This window comes from Berghia stephanieae, chromosome 1 (genome assembly GCF_034508935.2).
Source record: "Berghia stephanieae isolate SIO BIC M18660-M18661 chromosome 1, UCSD_Bste_1.3, whole genome shotgun sequence".
In the NCBI taxonomy this organism is placed as follows: Eukaryota; Metazoa; Mollusca; class Gastropoda; order Nudibranchia; family Aeolidiidae; genus Berghia; species Berghia stephanieae.
The window spans coordinates 7,402,843-7,426,734 of NC_088360.1; the positions used below are offsets into that span (position 1 = coordinate 7,402,843).

General features: G+C 36.1%; 1 protein-coding gene across 1 annotated transcript in view; it reads left to right on the forward strand.

The window, feature by feature from the left end:
- Nucleotides 1-2,769, forward strand: part of LOC144967081 (heparan sulfate glucosamine 3-O-sulfotransferase 1-like) — a 52,445-nt gene extending 49,676 nt beyond the window's left edge. The window contains exon 2 of the mRNA XM_078903906.1: nt 1-2,769. This exon is cut by the window's left edge and continues 280 nt beyond it. Coding sequence (XP_078760032.1) covers nt 190-1,212 — 1,023 coding nt within the window. The 5' untranslated portion in view covers nt 1-189 and the 3' untranslated portion in view covers nt 1,213-2,769.
- Nucleotides 2,770-23,892: the final 21,123 nt, after the last annotated feature.

Consider the following 23,892-nt stretch of genomic DNA (forward strand, 5'->3'; position numbering starts at 1 on the left):
TAACGCAATTCACAGCAATAAAATGTCTGTCGCTCATTGTATATGTGTTTCAATCATGTAGTACGTCTGGGATAAGTTTGATCACGTCAGCGCTTTTAATATATTTGTAAATATTATATTTTGACTTTCAACATCAATAATACTGTCAATTCTTCATAATGTTTTGATAAAATTGCCTCTATTCAAAACATGAATCGGAAGTTTTTGCGTGTGATGAAACACTATGTCATAACTATTTCAGTCATCTTGCTATTCGAGGAACTTATTTTTCATAACATCTGTACCGGTTTGATCAGGTCTTGCTCACATATGTTTAACAACTTCAATGAAAACAATATAAATCTTTCTGTGGGAGCAAGAAAACTTCTTGATAACGATCACATCATGAAATATCTGCGACAAAACACTCATCCTAAAAGTCTGAAAACACATCGTCTGCCTTCCTGCATCATTATTGGTGCTAGAAAATGTGGCACAAGAGCCCTACTTGAGTTTTTAGACATCCATCCTCAAATCGTCATTAATTTGATGGAAATGCATTTCTTTAGCAACGATACAAACTATATGAAGGGGTTAGACTGGTACAGAAATCAAATGCCGTTCTCTAGCGAAAATCAAATCACTATCGAGAAGACCCCTCGATATTTTGTTTCACGTGCCGCTCCTGCACGTATTCATCACATGAACAGCACTGTCAAACTAATCATCATTCTACGGCACCCCACCACAAGAGTTATATCAGATTTCACACAGATCTATGCACAAAGACTTGCCCGGAATGAATCAATGAAACCATTTGAAATGACGGCAATTGATGTACGTTCTCAACACATCAACGTGGACTACAAAGCGGTACAAATCAGCGTTTACCACCAACACATCTCTCGGTGGCTGGAGTATTTTCCTTTATCCCAGATCCACATCGTTGATGGCGATGCTTTGATACAAAATCCAATCTCTGAAATTGCTAAAGTGGAGAGTTTTCTTGGACTAAAGCATGAGATATCATCAGATGAATTTTATTTTAACACCACCCGCGGTTTTTACTGCATGCGGGAATCCGTAAAGAAACCCGAGCGGTGTTTAGGTGTCGGCAAAGGGCGAAAACACGTGAATATCAGTGACTGGGCCAAAAGAAAGCTGGACAATTATTTTAAACCACACAATGAAATTCTTTACAAAGTGATCGGCCGACGTTTTCCGTGGAGATAGCAGTGGAGATAATGCATCATTTCATTTTACAGTTTTCCAAACTGGGCTTTCAAATCGTTGAGATTCGCTTTCAGTATCAATTATTCCATCAGAATATAACACCTTATTGTTATGTACATTGGAACTAGCATTACAAATATACCTCATTAATCACTAGATATGCGGAGATAAAAACAAATGCATCTAAATTAAAATCTAATCGGTTTTTAAACTTTTCATATTCTCACCCCTCCTCTCTAATGATATCAAGACAATGGGAGCTGCAGCTCCTTCTTTTAAATTCCTTATTGAAACTATGATGTCAGGTTAGAGAATAATAGTTAAACCCCGCTAAAGGGTTATCTTAGATCTAAATATTATCTAAAGATTATCTTATTTAAATGGCGACTGACGGCTGGCTATTTTGCAAACCAGGAAGACATCGGGGTGGCTTTGCCCTAAGAGTTGACTTTGACTACTTATAGATTTGGATACATTAGATTCTAGTTAGTTTTTTGACCGCTATTTCTTGTGGTTTCTCATCCAAGTCCTCTATAGGGGAAATAACTGTAACAAGCCTGAGAATACTCCAAATGCTCCAAATTAGGAGAGGCAAAGTTACTCCTTGAGGCCAAGTCACATCAGTACCTCAGTACAAATAATATTAAGTGATTAAATGTTTGCTTTAACGTTTGCTATTGCCCTGTCAGTAACATTATGGTTAGCATTATACTGCATTGTATATTTAAAGAAATACTTGGCTAGTCACATGTCTGACTTTCCTATATTTTAATTCCATTCTTATTTATGTTCATTCAATTGTTTTCCAATAAATCATGTACAGTACAACCTAATTAGAATATGTGTCATTGTGTTGTAGAGTAAGAATCTAAACATTGCTGCTTGAAACTTAAAGAAATAAATAACAATCATAAATTGGAATAGAAGCTTGCATCTGATTTGCGGAGAGAGATGAACTAGACGTTTCGAGTTTCCCCTTTGTCAAGAAAAAAGACAACGAATAAGAGACTAAAGTCTAATGAGAGATGTAAACGTCAAGTCTTCAAAAATGAAATCGAAGCTTTTACACCTCAGTGCGGTTGGAGAATGTGAGTAAAGATTATTTTCCAAGGGCCCAACAGTGCGGGACTAAGACCATGAACTTTCCGATCAGAAGGCGAGTGTCTTACTAGACCACATATCCGCACTTTAACAGCCTTAATAGCGCTTCACATCTCTTGTCTTACACGTTAAGTGTTGCCACTGATTTTGGAAAACATGCATCATCATCATAATCATCATCATCTTCATCATCATCATCATCATCATCATCATCATCATCATCATCATCATCATCATCATTATCATCATCATTGTCATCGTCGTTATCATCATCATCACTACCACCACAATCACTTCCGCCATAATTGATAAGCCACAGTTTTATTCATCATTAATGATCAATCAGAAATGCTATGTTGATATTTGTTACGAGTATGGCAATATTCAATGCATATTGAGAATGATTCTGTGTTAATGTCATTATTACAATAAATAGCTCTTTATATTAGGAAGCTGTATCACACTTGAATCTGTCTTATTATATATCCCAAGAGGTTACCCTCAAAATGACTAATTAGAGAGCAGGCACTAGTGTAATATAAAGATCAGAAAAAGGTGTGAGAAAAGCAATGAAGTAAAATACCGACATAAAAGTCGGTCTCCCTCGACTGGGAAAGTCAAGGAAGACTGACTTTTTAGGATGTTTGTTTCCTTGTACTTTTCTTCATTACTTTGTCTGGCCCTGTTTCATACACACTTTTTTATATCTTTACCTTATCCTCAAAACATGACAGTCGCCTCATTTAAAGTTACAGAAATACGCGAGTAGATCTATATCTATTTTTTAAACACTTTTGCCGAGTGTCATTAGAAATTACATAAAATTAATTAACCTTATTGTGGAAGCATAGAATACTAATAGAAAAATATTTTGTGCGACTTTGTTGTCCTTGGGCAGTAGGTCCCTGGTTAGAGCCTCGCTTCGGGCGGCGCAAAGTTAAGATCTCGAAAACGGTCTTTACTCACAATATCTTACCGCGTTCAGGGGCAAGTGAGTACCAGTCGTTGTAGAGCGTTGTCTCTACCCATTCCCATAAAATAGTAACGCGTAATGATATCAAGTTTACAATAAAAATTATTACAAGAGATTATCAACGTTAAATTACCCTAAAATCATATTCATTAAAAGGAAATATGATGTAAATATTTTTCAGCATGTTTTTTTTTTAATTCAAAGATGACGAAATCGAAATCGATTGAGGCTAGGTCGAAAACCAAACGCAACGGGCTTCAACAGCCGTGGCGTCACTTCCCTCGTATTGACGCATAGTAACTTATTAACTGGTTTTAAACTATCCGAACAATGGCGGACGCCCTTATGAAATACTTCTCCGACGAGCATAAAAGTGTCTCCAGAGGAAAAAAAATTATAAATCCGATCATGTTTTGACTTTTATACATTGCGAAAAAGTTCTAGCCAGTTTGAAGAATAAAAAGTACCGATTTTCTTTGTTTAGAACCAAGTTGCTCGTTGCTGGGCGGACGTGACATTAGACTATTGAATCTAATTACGGACTTGATTTAACATTGGTGTAATGGACAATATTTTGCGTTGATTTGAGAGTAATTCCATTACAACAATGAGATCGTGACAATTGAGGACAAGTCGGAATGAGGGGTAGGATAAAAATATTCCTTGCACTCATGCGTTTTGGAATTCGAACTTCGTTCTCAACGCGCAGTCGCAAGGTCGCGTAGCGATTAGGAAAAGTATGGAATTCCAAAAAGTAAGAATGTAAGAAGCGTATATTATTTAAAACTAGAAGTAACTTTTAGCTCAGTTCAGTTTAACGTTATTTTCATTCCTTTTTATAACTTAGGAATGAGAGAATTCCATTTGTCGTATATCGTCAGTTCACTTTAAAATAAAATATCGGTTAAATCTATCCATTTTCGTTTTCATTAAAACTTGCATGAGAGTATGTGCCAAGATGAGTGTCATTGTAATCGATCTGATCAATATTTGAAGGACGAGTTTTCTGGTCAAAATCTTGAATGCGTGTTTTTTTGTAGAGTACGAGAGAGTTTTCATCATGAGAGCAGTAACAACGATTCGACTCGACTTCATTGAAGTAAACGGTTTGCCTTCTTTTAGAGTCATAGGGAACCAGGGTTTTCCCGGTTTCTGTAGCATTAAACGGTTGATAGCAATTGCTTGCTACTCTTTGAATTGGACGCTGGCCAATCGCTAAGTACTTTCGAGCTACCCAATCAGAACTGGGTGCACCCGATTTCTCTTTGCTTGTGAAGCGAATGCTCTACCAAATGAGCTATTTGGACCCTTAGCTTCTCATGTTTGGCCAGAAAATCAATATTTTAAAAGCTGGTTTGATTGAAAATAAAAATAATCCAAACCCGTTGAGGAATGGTTTCGCAGGTAGACCAGCAAGCCTTAATAACACATCTGTATTGAGAAATATACATATTTAAAAATGTGAGCATGAGACTCAGCATTTTTAACTTCGGCCACTGATCGATTTTGTGTCAGTGTTGTGTCATTAGTGTAAATCATTTTGTTTTCAAGGCTTGGCAGCTGGTCGACAGAGATTGACGTCAGACACTGCATAATGTAGCTCGGAGTCTGACAGTAGGAACTAGCAGGTTACACTTGGGCTTGAGCGTTTATATAGGGCAATATCCACTAAACGTGCTCAAAGCGCTTTACATAGGATCCTAGCCAGCAGCAACACTTACCATGTAGGGAATGATATAACACCTGATATTACAATTTTTGGACAGATACAACGCTGTTATGGGACGTGCACTTATTTTACCCCTGAATACAGTGAGAACATGTGAGTAAAGAGCCATTTCTAAGACTCAACTATGCGCAGAAGTTGAGTGCCACACAAGACCACATGGCCATAATTGACATCGCGCTGCTTGATTGGATTTTGTGTTATGTTTGTTGTCTTTTTTTTCAGTTAAAAAAATTATATTAGATCAGTTTTGGCATTTTTAGCTGCCATTACGGTGAGGGGTCGTGCTTTATTATCTTCCAAATTATAAGATAAGCGGACACCATAGCTTCATCACCAGTTTCCTCATGAAGAGAATTGAGCTGTTTAAAAAATGAACCTGGTTGAAGCCGAATGCAAAATTGAAAAGACCAGATCGATACTCGATAATCGTCGTAAATCAAGCGTTAATTAGCTACGCTAGGCTCCTTCGTTTCGATTACCAATTCTGTTTAGATTCGATTGTTTCCCTCTTACTATGTATGTGGGATTTTTAACCAGTTAACTGCCTTACTCTGCAAAGACACGTATTTAAAAAATTGCACAGAAAACTCGTCCTTCAAATAACGATCGATTTAAATGATCCTCATCTTGGCAAAACCTATCAAACCTGGGACTTCGATTACGCCTCTTACCACATAACTAAGATTTGTCACAAGTTCAGTCTTGAATAAAAGTTTGATTCCCCATTTTAGGCTCCGGTCCCTTCACTCAGGTTTCAAAAGTAAATTCAAAAGAAATTTTACGAATGCATAGTAGCCTGAGCATTTCCAGTTTACTTTCATAAAGTACAAGATACCTGTTAGGCTCCGAATAAGTGATCTGAACAGCCTTTAAACACAATATACTAATATTTATATCTTAGCTGAATAGCTAAAAGTAGTTTTGATAGTCTTCAAATTAGAAATTTCAATCTTTTTTGTTAGTGTTTTTGTTATTATTATTGTTGTTTTCTTTTGTTTTTGTTTATTATCCCCCCCCCCTTTCCCTTCTCATTTTGTTTGTTGTGTTGAAAACGAAAACAATAAGTGAGCCTGATTCGACTTCAAATTGTGTGACTATGTAGTCTTGTGGTACGACACTCGCTTACGGATCGGAAGGTCCTGGGTTCGAGCTTCGCTCAGCGCATAGTTGAGTACATGGAAAAAGATCTTTACTATCATTTTCTCACTGTACCTAGGTGTAAACATGAGTACCTGGCCGCCAACAGAGCTGTCTCTGTCGGGAAAACATTGTACTATCGCCTTAGAGGCGTCATGTCTCGTTCTACATGTTACATGTTGCTGTTGGTCAGGGCCCCTTGTAAAGCGCTTTGAGCACTGTAGAGGACATTGTTATATATGTGTAGGTATATATATATATATATATATATATATATATATATATATATATATATATATATATATATATATTAGTCTTTCTCTAAATAAACTAGTCAGTTTGTTTCCGCTAATAGTTCGCGATACTGATTGGACCAATGCAATGTCATATACATATTTGAAATTAGGCAAAACTAGTTTTCGTTTTGGTGTACAATTAAATTTGTTGAAAAGTTGCAGATATCTAAAGCCAATTATTAAAAATCGATTTTGCAAAATCGAGCACAAAATTGAAACCAGCACAGATGACGCACTTCAGTAATTTATTATGTCCACCATTAGAATTGATAAATGCCACAACTCAATGCCTCATTGATGATGTCGGCTGATGGGCTGTTTCTGGTGGTATATCATTCCAAAATACATTTAGTATGTCAAACAGTTCATTTGAGTTTGTGCAGCTTTCTTGTTTTTGTATTTGTTGTTTTTTTTGTTGTTCTTAGATTCTTTTATTAGCTTTTCTTTCATAATATCCCACATATTATGTTCAATTTGATTCATGTCAACTGACACAGCTGGTCACGGGTTCATCACCTTACACTGCAAATATTTGTAAAGCTCTATGTGCTACGGCGTTATCAACCTGAAATTATATCACCATTTGATTATTTTGATTCCGAATAAACGGTACGACCATTAGTTCAAGAATATCGCTGATGTATAGGTCTGAGTTGAGTCATTGGTTGATACCTATAAGCTGAGGTTTTCTAGCGCCCATTATCACTCCCCACACCATTTACAGATCCATATTCTCGATTTGTTATTCAATGTTGGTTTGGTCATTGAAACGTTCATTCCGACAGACGACAAAATCGATTAATCTGTAAACAAAATGGCATCCCACGTTTGCTGATCCCAGTCTGATCTCAGTCGAGATACTCTGGTCGAATTCCGGATTGTGACATTTCAAATCACCCACAATGAGCATAACATTAATTTGGTGCGGCAACTTCTGCGAAGCAACGCTTACGCGACATGAATATCTAAAATATTTTTGGTTCACATTTAACAACATGTAACTTTTGTACCTAGCTGCTCGGCATTTCGCAGCTTCTCCTCTTTTGTGTCAATAAAGGCATGCGATAAATCAATAGAAAGAAAAAAAAAGTCTACTTCTTTAAGATATAGATACCCCGTACCAATAATATGTTCTGTGTTGTGTGAGATAATAGCAATTAAAAACTGTCTAATTTCTTCTACAAACACACACACACAAACACACACCTACAAGCACACACACACACACACACACACACACACACACATATATATATATATATATATATATATATATATATATATAATTGTAATATTTACCGTTTGACTCCAATATCGCGGTAAATAATACAATAATAATTCGCTCAATTGTTACATGTCAAACACTATTCGTACTATTTTTGTATCATAATACGATTCAATATATATATATATATATATATATATTATATATATATATATATATATATATATATATATATATTCTAACCTCACTCTTTGCCTATATCGCTGTTTCAGCAAGTCGTGAAGTGACAATGTCAAATTACCCTGATGAAGCTGACGACTTGCTGAAACAACGCTGTGGGTGAAGAATGAGGTGAGAAAACTATAATAATTAAGGCTCCTTTAAATAGTTGATTACTGTAAAGATCTGTTGCAAGTGTCGTAAAACGCTTAAAAACAAAACACACAACTATAAAGATCCGCGTATTAATCCTTCACAAAATATGTAAGTATGTGACTTGACTTACTTGAGTTTTAGGCCTTTCGCTTAGGCTTACTTATAGGGCCGCCTCGGCTACCTCTTTACTCGTCTCTGCCAATTCCTTGCATAGTTCACGGTCATTTGCTTTTTGATGTAAAAAAAAATAATAAAAAGAATTGAGCTTTATATAGCGCAATATCCACTAAATGTGCTCAAAGCGCTTTACAAGGGGTCCCTGGTCAACAGCAACATTAAACATGCAGGACGGGACATGACGCATGCTAGGCGATAATACCATTTTTCGGACAAAGACAACACTGTTTAACGAAAGAGAGAGAGAGAGAGAGAGAGAGAGAGAGAGAGAGAGAGAGAGAGAGCAATATGTACTTATTTTCAGGTCTGGTAATCCGAATTTTTATGACCTCAGTGTTGTAATGGAAATACTCTCAAACCTATTGTCCATAAAAACAATGTTAAATCAAGCCCATAATTGTGTTCGGTTATCAGACCTGCAAATATATGCACTTTGATAAAAAGATAGAAAGAAACAAATGATCTGTCTTCGACCTGAGAGCAAAAAGATGGTAGAAAATTAAAAGAAACAATTTGTTAAAGTAACAATACAGAACTGACCGTTTCATCGTCGCTTCATATTCCTCTGTAACACGTGCTTTAAATTTCTTTAACCAGCTTCATTTTATTATCTTCATTTATTGTCTGTACTCTTCCTTTTAATTATTTTGTATTATTGTTATATTTTGAAGCCGGTACATCCTCTCTCTCTCTCTCTCTCTCTCTCTCTCTCTCTCTCTCTCTGTCTCTCTCTCTCTCTCTCTCTCTCTCTCTCTCTCTCTTTGGTGAATAAATAAATGAGTTGTTGATTTCGAATCGCCCACAGCAATCACAATAAAACAAAAGAAATAAGAAATAATAAGACTGCACAAATCACCATTCCAATTAACGTCTGTTGTGCAATGATAAAATAATTTTGATATTTTGAAAATTCCTTATAGAATATTATGTGTTCAGTCGTCTCAAATAGTTTTTTTTTTGTCAGGGTGATTTAGTAGCTAAAAGGAATTTGAATAATATTGGAATTTCCAAAAATGCAAAATTTTTGTTGATGTCATGATAACAAAATGACTTGCATTTTCTTCCTTAAAGCACACACACAAAAAAAAAAACAAAACAAAAAACAAAAAACAAAAACCGAACCTAAATTTCAAATTTTGACAATAGATTCAACTTATAACACCTAAATCACTCCAATATGGTAAACCCATTTATTGACTTTTTTTTTTCTCATAAACCTACCTTTTCAGTCTTTTGCCTGGTGAGGGTCATATTCGTTTATCGATAGATGAAGTAAGCGTATCCTGGCCGGAATTGAAATTGGCGTTTTGTCGTTTTTAAGAAAAAGTCAAGATAATTGTTACTGCGTCGGTGAAATCATCTTTGAAGGCGAGTGAATTTCTTGCCTTATCCCTTTTCATTTCTTTTATTCTTTATCGCTCGAGGGTATTTTGCCGTATTTCGCAGGAAAGACGTATTTAGAATTTTGGCCAGAAAACTCGCTCTTCAAATATCAGTCAATTAAAATGATCCTCTTCTTGTCAAAAACTCAAACTCGGGACTTCATTCGTCAATACCTCTGGTCTGAGAGTTTTTGTGTTTTTTTTTTTTTTTACAAGATCAGGGTCGTTTTAAAAGATTGATTTTTAAGGACGAGTTTTCTAGTCCAAATTTTTTAGAGCACGACAGCGTTGTAGCCGAATAGGCTAAGTGTCTAAGTATCACGCAAGCCTGACGGGTTCGTTTGGGTGAAGTATCGATACCTTCTTCCGACCTATTCTCACCTAACCTTCCCCGGGTGACTGATTAGTTGGATCTAATTTGGGACGTACGTTAAAAAAAAATACAAGTTCCCCAGGGACAAAATGGCACTTTCCCCAAGGATAATAAGTCCTTTTTCCCAAGGACACCAAATTAAGGCGGCTTGAAAGTCAGGATAATCCATTCAATGCACATACTCCCTGGGTTTGGACTACAGAGGTCTACATTAACACCAGAATAGTAGAGCTCTATGATTTGGATACAAAAATCAAGGCATGCCTCCCCCCTCCAAAAAAAACAAACAAGAAACCCCCCCCCCCCCCCCCCAAAAAAAAAAAAAATAGAGCATTTATATAGAGCAATATCCACTAAACGGGCTCAAAGCGCTTTACAAAGACATGCTACTGGAACGATTTATCTTAAATGATTCAGTAATAAAGAATAACACCCATCGACTCAAACTGGTATTTAGTAAGAATGAACTAAGCTTCAAAATGTGGTTATAAAGCAAGATTGACTAACTTACTTGACTTATTTCCTTCTGTTTTCGATGACATCCGTTTCGCAGCCCCTGCCGCTCCTCTTTTTCTTGCCGTAAATATTCTCCATTAATTTGACTCTGATTTGCGATTGCTCTGATGTTTGATAGCTCTGCCAGTGATGTTAATCTGGTTTCGCCAATGCCTGACGAATTTAAGGTGGTATGCCTCACACCTGGGAGACTACCAAGAATACAGCCAGAGATAGAAACAGATGGCGGACACAAGGAGCGAAAAGGATTAAGTTGGTAAGAAAGCAAAGCCCCGACATAACTAACCAGTAGATTTTTGACCAATTAAAACATGGAATTTGTGACACACCTTCATACGTGCTTGGACAAGCATTATTGGTTGCTTATAAACTATATCTTGAATGAAATTATCCTCATTCTGCTCGTTGTTATTATTTTTATACCGTCAGATGGGTGACCAGTTATCACACGATTTTCTCGATCATATTTATAAACGTTTGAAATTCCACATAGTTCACTGTGGTGGTTCTATTGATCAAGCGGTAGTACAGCGGTCTATTTTACTAAGACACATACCACCAATAGTAAATCCTGTGTGGTTTGATATGTCAACTAATCACTGCCATTGTTTACACTATGACGACTGTCCGAGAGGCGTGGTTATATAAGTGTCTATACCGTTTTGAGGCCATGGATCAGACATGGATTTTAACCACTAAACGCGTGAATGAGGATGAGATAATAAATTGTTATTGTACAAATATTGAAATGCATTTGGTTAATTGCAATCGTACCCTGACAAAATATATTTTTATTTGTTAGTATCAGTTAAATGCTACGGAGGTAAAGATAAATGACACGCTTCAATTGGTCTAGACGGAGAAAAAAAACAAAGCATAGTGTTGACTGTGAAAGGTATATTTTATATTGGAAACTATTTATTGTTTATGTTATGTATTGCACGGAGAAGATAGAAAAGAAGCCTTCAAAACTTATAAAATATCAATCGATCAAAACCTATTCATCATTAAATTCTCATTAGTTTTCAATTATTTTCTAGTTTCCACCGCTTGCGATACATAACTAGAATAATCATATTGTTTATTTTTACAAATCGCTATTTAAGACATTGTAAAACACCTGCTTGCATTACATGCATTCTCTCTTGGATGACCTCGCGAGGTCCCAGGTTTGGGCGTTTACTTTTCAGGATGAGGGTATTTGAACTAATCGATAATAGAAGGATGCGTTTTCTGGCCAAAATTTTAAATAAGTCTCTTTCCAGAGTACGGCAGTTAACTGGCTAATAGGTCTTTCACAAAATATCCCACCATGTATTAGCTAAGACAGGGATTTGATCTCTGGGACCACCTACTTATCAAAAGCAAACGTCACACCACAGCAATATGATATACAATTTGTGACCCATCGCCTGAAAACGGTATTGTGTCGGGGTGATCCAGTCATCCAAATTGTCTTTTACAGTTTTAAACCACGACAAGAAATGGGGAGTTATATTCTAATTTTCATTAAAACATAACATCCAGTCTCCTCAATAAAAATAAAACCACCTAAGTCAATAAACTCATATTTTTATGTGCGGCTATTGGTCTTGTGGTATAACACTCGCTCTTGTGTCGGAAGGTCCTGGGTTCGAGCCTCGCTCGGCGCATAGTTGGGTCCTAGGAAAAAAGCTCTTTACACACATTCTCTCATCGTTCTCAGGTGTAAGCTGAGTACCTGGCCGTTAACAGCGTTGTATCTGTCGATAAAAAATGTTATATTGCCTGACAGGCGTCATGTCTCGATCTACATGTTAGTGTTGATGTTGGCGAGGAAACTTTATAAAGCGCTTTGAAGACATTTAGTGGAAATTTCTTTTCGTTAATAATCCGAAACACCCCTTCAAAATACCATTTTACTGCGATGGTTCTCGTTGTTGAACTTTCGTTGGTTCTCGGCGAGGTATCAAGTTTTAAGGTTTTGCCAAAATGAGGGTCATTAAAATCGATTGACATTTGAAGGACAAGTTTTCTGGCCAAATTTTAAATACGTGTCTTTCCAGAGTACATCATATCTATACAAATAAGAGATATAATTATTTTATTGCGCTTCTAATCATTTCATTGGCAATAATACTTCCCATAATTGCATTAGTGCTGTTATTGAAGCGTCCATTATGACAGCGATAGGTAGGCTATCTAGCTACACTTATAAATCATTAAGAGGGATGAAATTTAATAATAGCATTATGATGGATAACATGAGATATTTTCAGGAGTGAGATGCATCGTTCAGTATAATAACAGAAATATAGATAATTTAAGGTTGCCCATGACAATATTTAAACCTATTGTTTTTGGTCGACGTAATTTCTGACATATCATTACTGTGAATGGACAAGGAGAGCCCAGGAAAAAAAATCAGACATTTAGCACCCAAACGGTATCTCTAACATGACTGTCATAGGCTATGTGGTCTAGTAGCATGATACTCGCCTTCGGATCGAAGGTCCTGGATTCGAGTCCCGAGTTGCACAAATTTGAGTCGTTGGAAAAGACTCTTTACTCACATTCTTTAACGGTACTCAGGTGTAAATTGAGTACCTGGCCGTTAACAGCTTTGTCTCTGTTTGAAAAATAAATTGTAATATCTGCTAATAGGCGTCATGTCTCGTCCTACATGTCACGTGTTGCTGTTGGCTAGGGACTCCTTTTAAAGCGCTTTGAGCAAGTTTAGTAAATAATGCCTTATATAAAATCTAGAAAAGGACTCTACCAAGTATATTATTCTTGGCCTTGACCTATTTTCTTCGCCTGATTAAAAGAATAAATGCTACCCATCATCTCAAAGAGACCCAGATGTCAAAACATAATAATAACTAACAAATGATCTAGAATGTGAGATTTGATTTTTGTCAGTTTAAAACACTATATTAATGTCCATTTACCAACAGCCGAGTCAACAGTCAAGTACACCTAAAAGACGCGTATTTATAAGTTGACCAGAAAGCAAGTCCTTCAAATATCGATTAATTTAAATGAACTTCATCTCGGCAGAAAACTCTCAAACCTGGGACCTCGCGATATCTCAGGTTTGAGAGTTTTTTTTGCCAAGATGAGAGTCATTTAAATAGATCGATATTTGACGGACGAGTTTTCTAATGTATTTTTTGACACGCGTATAACTGACGTACGACAGTTAACTGGTTAAAAGTCAATAAAAAAACATTTATGCTGTTAACTAATTCATTTATTACTTGAGTTTTTAATTCATTTTTAGCACCTAAACCACCCCGTCATAATGCCATTTAGAGGTGATGGGTCACAGATGGATTTAGCCATCAGAGAACGAACGCATGTATAAGGCATAAAATGACCAAAAAATGTAGTTGTGTCAAATACGAGGATGCATCTGGCTTAGAGCAGCCGTGACCAGACTATATCGATTCTTCTAAATTTTGACTTATAATTTAAATCCTGATCGAATGTGATGACATTTTAATCGATTATTATTAGTGTAGACGAGTCGTTTTCAAAGTGTTCATAACCGCCCTAAGGGGTCGGTGGTGATAGTTAAGTGGGCGCTGTGACGAAATTTGGTGGTTGGAGGTGGTGGTGGTGGGGAGGGGGGGGGCGTTAAGGGGGCGGTGTGGAGTTTCATGAAATAAATAAATAAATAAATAAATAAATAGATAAATAAATAAATAGATAAATAAATAAATAATACTCACATTAAAAACATGTCAGTGGCAAAAAACCCTGGGTGATAGTATATATGGCACAATAGCCATTGTCATCAAGTATGTAAACAAGATCAATGCTCACACTTTGAAATTGTGATTATTTAATGGCTCTTCATTGAAAATGACAAGTTTCTTTCAATGCTTACTTTTGCTCAATGGGCCTCAAAAGGAAACTATTTAGAATACTTAATCTGGCTATTTGACTGTTCTGGAGTGCTGGAGATTTTAAAGGAAACAGACAAGAATCTTTGCAATAAACTGAAGGAATACATGAAGAGCGTTGCGACCTTGAACAATCTTTTCATGAAGTTCAGCAAAGTCAACTTGCAGCTGCATGGAAAGGGATGGGGGGGGGGGGATGACATCAACCTTATCAAGGCAAGATTCATGCCGAACCATTGGCAGAAGGGGGTTTTCACAGTTCTTAACTTTGTGGATACACTTAAAGAAGGGCGCGTGTCTGACTAGGAGCTAGAAATGTATACCAACCGCCAACAACCTCAGAGATCTGCATGCTGACATGAAGACATGAATAATTGATATTGTTGAACTGGTAATTCGAGAATGGGTACTCTACCTATTCGACACTAAACCAGACGGTAACTTGACGGTAAAAATTAAAGATGAGACTGACATTGACAAGTGACTTTGAAATCAAACCATTGTTCAAGATGTCGTATCAGTAAGACACATATATCCTACATACCCTGTAGGAAAAGATCAGTTTCTTGTTCTTTGATTTCCCACCTCCTATCTTGTAGAAAATGGATTCAGTGTAGTGCCAATGCTGCTGATGGGAACAAACTAAAGATCACAGAGTGTTGGGATTTGCATCTGCTACCGACCAATCTGAAACGGATGTTGATAATTTGGTTTCGTCGCGCTAGGTTCATCTATCATATTAAGGTAGTGTCGTCAATGACTCATTTGTAAGTGATTATTCAGTAGTTTACTATAACTTGATGTCTGTATTTCGTTTTCTTTTCTTTTCTTTTTTTATCGTACATACCTACTTGTTGAATAAATTATGCTATGTGCATGTATGCCGCTGCTGAAGATAATTATGTTTATGATAATGATAATGATGATGATGATGATGATGATGATGATGATGATGATGATGATGATGATGATGATGCTGATGATGATGATGATGATGATGATGATGATGATGATGATGATGATGATGATGATGATGATGATGATGATGATGATGATGATGATGCTGCTGATGATGATGATGATGATGATGATTGCAGGTCAAAATCCTTGTCTACTTTTTCTTTGTTGCAGTTTCTCATATTTGAACAAGGTATTTTGTTATGTTCCGCAATGGAGATAGTAGAACAGATGATTCTTTTTGTTTATTTATGTAGATATATGTCTTGAACACTCACAATTTAACATTAAAGATGTGATTTAGCAGTTAATTGCCGTGCTCTTAAAAAACACGTATTTAAAAATTAGACAGAAACTCGTCCTTCAAACATCGATCGATTTAAATGATCCTCATCTTGTCAAAACCACTCAAACCTGGGACTTCACGAAGACCCAGATTTGAGGGGTGTTGCCAAGATGAGTGTCATTTTAATCGATCGATATTCTAAGGACGCGTTTTCTGGCCAAATTTTTAAACACGAGTCTTCCCAGAGTACAGCAGCTAACTAGTTCAGACATTCCGTAGGAAAGCACGGCAATCTACTGGTATTGTAAAATAAAACAAACAAAAAGAAAAGAACAAAACAAAAGAAACCGAGGATGATCGAAATATTTTTAAAAACTTTTTTTTTGCCCGACAAGGAGTGGCAAAAATTCAATTATCACATGAGGTATTCACACTTTAGTGCTAACAATGATGTCATATTTTAAGTAAGGTAACTTAATTGCTAAATCCAATCCAATATAAAAACAAATATTTACGACCGTTCTATTGAATTATTTGTCTTAAATTTGGTTATTTTATAGTGGAACGGACAAAAAGACATTTTTACGGAATTGATAAGAATGCTTCCCCGGCTTAACAAAAAATAAAGTTCTCAGAGCGTGACTATTTGTAACAATTGCACATGCTTGGTATTCTTAATATTATTTTGAATTATGGTAATCCACTACATAACTGATAGTCAATGAGTAAGTGAAAGTTCTTGGGAATATTCCTTGCTAAATTGTTTTCTCGTTATAAGCTTCATGTAAAGGTTATTTTAAAAAGTAATACATTGTCATGGTTTTCGTGCACTTGAAGTTTGGCCTCTTTACATATTCATGCAGCACATTATGCGATATTTTGTAGACTTATATAAGATAAGATAAGCCTTTTTAGGTGGGATTCGACTTTACTCCAGTTTAACATGATAATATCTAAGATAAATCAAGGTTTGGTATATATTTCTCAATGATATAGGTTGTTCATAAAGTCTTTCCCTGTTTAATACCATCATTAACAGAGAAAACGTTGCAGTCAATAAACTTTAACCGTGAACATATTAATATCTGTTTGCTTTTCATTTTGTTTACCATAATTTTTACTCAATGCGCATCAGTTTGGTTGCCATGACCACATACAAGCAAATCCAACATATTTTCGAGTTCTTTTCGTGTGTTTTGTTACTTTTATGACGTGATAGATTAAATAACAGCTCTAATTTTGATGGCTAGCGTTCCAGCATCTGGTGTGTGTGTGTGTGTGTGTGTGTGTGTGTGTGTGTGTGCGTGCGTGTGTGTGTGTGAGAGAGATAGATAGATAGATAGATAGATAGATAGATAGATAGATAGAGAGAGAGAGAGAGAGAGAGAGAGAGAGAGTTTTGGGATGGGGGAGAGGGGGGGGGGGCTGAGTAAACAATGTCTCTAATGTAGCTCCATAGGAAAGAGTCAAATGGAGTGACACAGGAAACTAGGCATGTCGAGTCCGCCTGTCTTAAGAAGTGAACTGTAGAAATTCTTGAACGGTCTGTCTCCAAGGTGGAGAAGCACTGTGTTACTCTAAAATTATCCATGGCTAATATTCACAAAGTTACTGTATAACATTTTAATATATCTAAATAGACACCCTACAGTAATATTTTCTCGGTAAAGAAAGATGGGCTTATAACTCAAAGAGATATTTTTGAATCATGTGATTCCGAAATAGAAGAGGGAAAAATGATGTCTTTTAAGTTCATGTTGATAGTGCTAAATTTAATAATGTATGACTTTTCCTTAGAAGATAATGAAAACTAGATGCAAATGTCTATAATAATTTTGGAACAAGTCTTTGAAATCGGGGAAACACTTTATAGACACCCTTGTATCGTCCGAATTCCAAATATTGCTTTACTGATTGTTAAAACAGAAATAATTTACAATGATTTGTTTTCAAGATGTAGCTTTTGATAGAATTTGCAATATTGGTAGGATTCTAATACCGAAAGCTTTTAGTCCCATCTCATGAACACTGCGTCTCCCTCTGCGAGTCATTTTTTTAACAAAGGGAAATAACCTATCCCAATACTCTAAACACTAGAATAACATTTGATTCCTTCCCTGCGATTTGCAAATTAACCTACGGGAATTGGTCAGTTGATTAGCAAAAGATAGCACCGACTTGGATCAGAGGATTACCCCCATTCCCCCTTTTTTTTTCAAACAAAATAAATAATAATAATTTAAACAAACAGTAATCGACGGTCATAAACCTTCAACGTGACACCAAATACAAATTTGTAAAAGGTCCCAAGTAATATGTTGCCTATCCACTTAGTATCAGGTGCCACATACGGCCTCATAGGTAACTCCCATTTTGCTTCTTTCCTTCTCATTTGTCCTCCTCCATGTTTCTCTTGGTCTTCCTCTCTTCCTCTTGCCGTCACTGACCATGTAAGTTCCAAAAGAGGCAGGCATTCTTCAGTCAAGCCCTATTCATCACCATATTCGGAGGGTCACCATTTTACTTAAGGATCAGTGGTTATTCGGTATCATTTAAAATTGGTCTCTCGCATTCTTTGATGATGCTGACATATAATTTTATTTGTAAGAATGTTAGGGCCTCGTAAGATGTATCAGGGTCATTCCACAGAGAAAGTCAAATTTGATAAAAACGTTTTTAAGAGTATGGTACTTAAACTTTGTTATAATGAAGTAAAATGCCTTTACCTCTAAAATCTAGGCCTTTCAACTCTGCCCGACTCTGGGAAAAAATACGTTTTTCAAAATTCGGCCAAAAAAACAACTCGTCCTTCATACTATATCGATCGATTAAAATGGACCTCATTTGTCGAAAATTCTCAAACTCTCAAGAGAGTATAATAAAATCACAGGTTTGAGAGGTTATGACAAGATGAGAGTTATTATAATCGATCTATGTCTGAGAGGGCCCATACACGCTCAGTTCTCATTCAGGGACGATCGAGGGACAGGCACGGCTGAGGCAAATCGGAGTGAAAACGCAGTGTGTGTGGCCAAATACCTGGGCGACGAGCGGAGGGACGGTCGCTCGCAAAGCCCACCTTGCTTAATATTTTTCGAGGCCTTCGGCGTTCGGGGGCGTGGCCGTATAAAAAAGTGGAAACATTTTTTTCAGATTTTTGCTGTTTTGACGTCAGATTCGTGATCAGCGTCAAATTTACAAAAGGTCTGATTTTACTCAAAAAATTGATGAAATTAGAAATAAATTTTAATTAATAGTGAGGCTATATGGCCGACAGAACAGTGCCCCTCCCTGTTCTGTGATGGAGGCTAGTGGTATGACTCTCGATTTCGGATCGGAAGGTCCAGGTTTTGAGACCCACTGTGGGTGGCGCAGAGTTGAGTCCTTGGAAAAGACTCTTTACTCACATTCTCTCACCGTACTCAGGTGTAAAATGAGTACATGGCTGTTCGTTGTCTTTGTCGGAAAAAAAATTGTAATATCGCCTGACAGGCGTCATGTCTCTTCCTTAATGTTTAGTATTGCTGTTGGCTAGGGACCCCTTGTAAAGAGCTTTGAGCATAATAATATTTTTATAAATTTTGAGTCAGGAATAAGTAGATGAACAAAAGTTTCGTTCTTGATCACCGTAAAGTTTATAATGGATTTCATACAAATAAAACTGTTTTCCGACTTTCGTAATATCCAATGTGAAGACATAATATTATGACAGTTATTATCATTATTAACCTATCTTTTTTTCTCCTCCTTGATGTGACATCACGGTCGACCTTGACACAGGCATAATTTGGGATTGGCAATGCCAAAAAGCCTTGACTACATGATTGATGACAGTGGTAGGCATTGATACCAACACACAAAACTGGATGTAACTTGAATTGACTACAAACAACCCCCCCCCCCCCCAAATAAAAAAAGAACAAAAAAGAAAAGAGAAAGAGCTGTGTGCGTGTCTGTGTGTGTGTGTGTGTGTGTGTGTGTGTGTGTGTGTGTAGGGGGGGGGGGGTTTGCGAGTGCGAGTAGTCCCGAGGAGTACCCGCGATTAACCTGCCACGGGAGTACTGTCGATTTGTTTTATAAATAATAATAATAATGATAATAATAATAATAATAATAATAATAATAATAATAATAATATATAATGATAATGATAATAATATAATAATAATAATAATAATAATAATAATAATAATAATAATAATAATAATAATAATAATAATAATAATAATAATAATAATAATAATAATAATAATAATAATAATAATAATAATACTTATGATGATAAATGATAAATCTTTATAGTCCACAAATGGAAAAATGTCCGTGGTTTACGTTGCTTTTAAAACTAAATCTGATTGCATATGTTTTGATGTTATGCGTATTTGAAAAATACTCACGACATCTCCATCGGGGTATAACATACTAACACACAAAACTGTGCAAAGTCGAACGTTTATAGTCTGATTGATATAATTTAGTGATAAGTTAATTATAAAAATGGCTGTCTAAAAGCAGTAACAACGGGTTGACTAACGTCAAATTCATTCCTTCTACTGATGCTCTGTGTTAAATTAAAACACTCACAAAGTCCGCCAGCAAGAAATAACGCTCCAGCCCACAAATCTACATGGAACCTTGAATGTTTAGTCTGATATATTTTAATGAGAACTAATCATAAAAATGGGTGTCTAAAAACAATAACAATGAGATGAGTGACGTCAATTTGGTTCCTTCTATAATTATCCAAGAACGTTACTCACTGCATCCGCTCTCTCCTCCTTCAATACATATGTATCTATTCACTCATCACTTTCTTGTGCGGCTATGCATGTGGTCTTGTAATATGACACTCGCCTTGAGATCGGACGGCACTGGATTCGAGTCCCGCTCTGAGTGGCGCATAATTGAGTCCTTGGAAAAGGCTCTTTACTCGCATTCTCTCACCTTGTTCATGTTTAAAATGAGTACCTCGCTGATTACAGCGTCGTCTCGGTCAGAAAACAATTGTTTCTGACCATTGTTTTTAATACCAAATCAAGGAAATTTATAGTTTTTTCAAAACATTTATTTGGATCTCATATTTCTTATGTATTGCACACGAGACTCTATGCCACTGTGGGAGACATTTTAATCTATTGTTGAATGCAGTATCTTGCTAAAAAGTGTTTTGTCATTTTACGACAAAATCTACTTATAATTATTATAATTATAGTGTGTTTGGTATGTAAAAGATAAGGATTATTAAAGAACAACTAGAAAGATAACAATAATATGACGTATTTTAGATTTTTGGTAGGTCTTAGTCTTATCTCTTATTTTATCTCTCTTCTCTCTCTCTCTCTCTCTCTCTCTATCTCTCTCTCTCTTTCTCTCTCTCTATCTGTTCTTGTTATTTTGTACTTGTTCATTCTTGTATATGCGTATATATAAGTGTGTGTGTGTGTGTTTTGTGTGTGTTTGTGTGTGTTTATGTTTGTATATATTATGCGTGTGAGTATCTCCGTCTGTCTCTCTCTTTCTCTCTCTCTCTCTCTCTCTCTCTCTCTCTTTTTCTCTCTCTATATATATATATCTCTCTCTCTGTATGTGTGAGTGGGTAGAAGTGTGTGTATGTGTGTGCGTGTGTGTGTATGTGTGTGTGTTTGTGGTTTAAGGTAAATCTAATACTCAATATCAACTCTACATTCATCATAGGGCCATGCTTGAACGGAGGCGAACAAGAAGATTTACAGGTAATAATGGAAGGAAAACAATCTTCGTATTATAACACATTAGAGATCATTGAATTACCCACTGTAGTGGTAGTAGCAGTCTTTGATTGCAATAGAGCTAATCATGAACCATTCCTTTTAACTCGTAAACAGTAGAATAATTCCCAAAATATGATTCGTCAGATCATTTTTTCTGTCTAGATTTGATTGAAAATCGAGCGCTCTAAGGGAGAACAGGAACAGCGACGGGATTTGGGCGTTGATAGAATCTTAGTGACAAAGACAAAATTGCAGATGTAGGGTAGAGATAAAAATAGAACCACGTTTGTAAGGGGTTAAGGTAATGCGATAAGAAATTAGCATTGGCCTTGGAATGTTTATGTTTTTTTGATTGTCTTATTATGTTTCTGTCAGAACTAGTAGTTCAAGTAAAATTAATTTGCCTTCCAGAGAAAAATGCAATATAAAGCCGTAGTCTATCCCGGTTTATGTAGCGTTAAACGGACGGCAACAATTATTTCCAACCTCTGACTAAAACTTAAGACTAGCTAAGTATTTTTCTCACATTATCAAAGGTAGCTATTCAACTCCACTGCTTTGTGGAGAAAGAGAGAAAGAAAGAAAAGAATATATATATATATATATATATATATATATATATATATATATATATATATCGGTTTTCTACCTATTTACCATGCGTGATGCGCTTGGTAGTGCTCTCTCTAGTCATTGATCTATTTTTAAAAAATCTTGTTTATGCCGCGGTCAACTTTAAGGAAAAATTTGCTGTGACTTTCTTGTCCTCACCACCAGTCTAAAACACAATGTTTACCTTTAGTCTTTCGCCCATTATTTGTCGTTGATGATGATGATGATGATGATGATGATGATGATGATGATGATGATGATGATGATGATGATGATGATAATAATAATAATAATGACAATCGTGGCCAGTGTTTGATCCACAGGGGATTGAGTGGATTACCAAGCCAATGAGATTAGTGGGATTATAGCTTGGCCTATCAAAACCACAGTTATTATAGTAATCCAACGAGACACTTAGACACACCTTTGATTAGCGACTGGTGGTAAATTATGGTGGTACGGCTTCACTGTAAGCCATAAACAATCAAATCAAAACCATTGATTGTGTGGAATTGAGCTAAATGTGCTCAAAGCGCTTTACAAGGGGTCACTGGTCAACAGCGACATTTAACATGTAGGACGGGACATGACGCCTGTTAGGCTATGTTATAATTTTTTTGGGACAAAGACAACGCTTTTAACGGCCAGGTACTCATTTTTCACCTGAATGCGGGGAGAGAATATGAGTAAAGAGCCTTCTCCAAGGACTCAACTATGCGCCGAGTGAGGCCCAAACCCAGGACCTACCGATCCGACAGCGAGTGTCATACGACAAGACCACATAGCCGCACGTGGAATATGTTGCTGGGTAGTTATGTCTTTGAAGAAAAAAATTGGAACTCAAAGAGTCATTGTTTAATGCTTATATATATATATATATATATATATATATATATATATATATATATATATATATATATATATTTATGAGTGTTGGTGGGTACTTGTAGGTACGAAAGTGCTCGATAATGGTGGTTAGAGCTAATATATAAATGTAAATTTTCACTCACATTATTCTTGCCAAGACGATTCGTTTCAGTGTTCCCACCTCATCAGTCGGCATAATCGATTTGTAAGACTTACAAATGGATTATGCCGACTGATGAGGTGGGAACACTGAAACGAATCGTCTTGGCAAGAATAATGTGTGTGAAAATTTACATTTATATATATATATATATATATATATATATATATATATATATATATATATATATATCAAGGATAATTATTATCAATTTTCTCATGATCATAGATGTACTTGAAATCTTTTTTAAAAAGATCCTTTTATAAAAAGTTGAGCACTATTATTTCATGGCTTTTGTTTTTATAATATATATATATATATATATATATATATAATATATATATATATATTTTTATAATATATATGCCTTGACTGACTTAAGGCCTTTCGCTTCCTAATCATCCGATCGGGACGACTCGGCTGCCTCTCTAATCATTCGTGTCATTTCCTTCCGCTGTTCACGGTCTTTTGCTGCGGATGCTAGTTTCGTGAGGTGTTCCTTTGATTTTAATACTTTGTTCTTTTGAAGGCGTTTTAAGTCTCTATTGAGGACAGCGTGAATTGACGTGGGAGGTCTACCTTGATATTTCTTGTGTATATATATATATATATATATGGAATGTATTGATTTTCTAATTTTAAAAAAAAAAAAAGAGAGAGAGAGAGAGAGAGAGAGAGAGAGAGAGAGAGAGAGAGAGAGAGAGAGAGATTGGTTGATTGATTGTTGAACTGACGCCAATCAAGCATGGAACATATTTGAATGTCTGACCTTAGCTATAGATTGTCATGACAGCGTTGGCACCAGTCGCTGTGAGTCTATTAGAGAACTATGGCTCTATTATGTCAGTAATCTGTGTGTGCTTCCAATTGTGTTAGG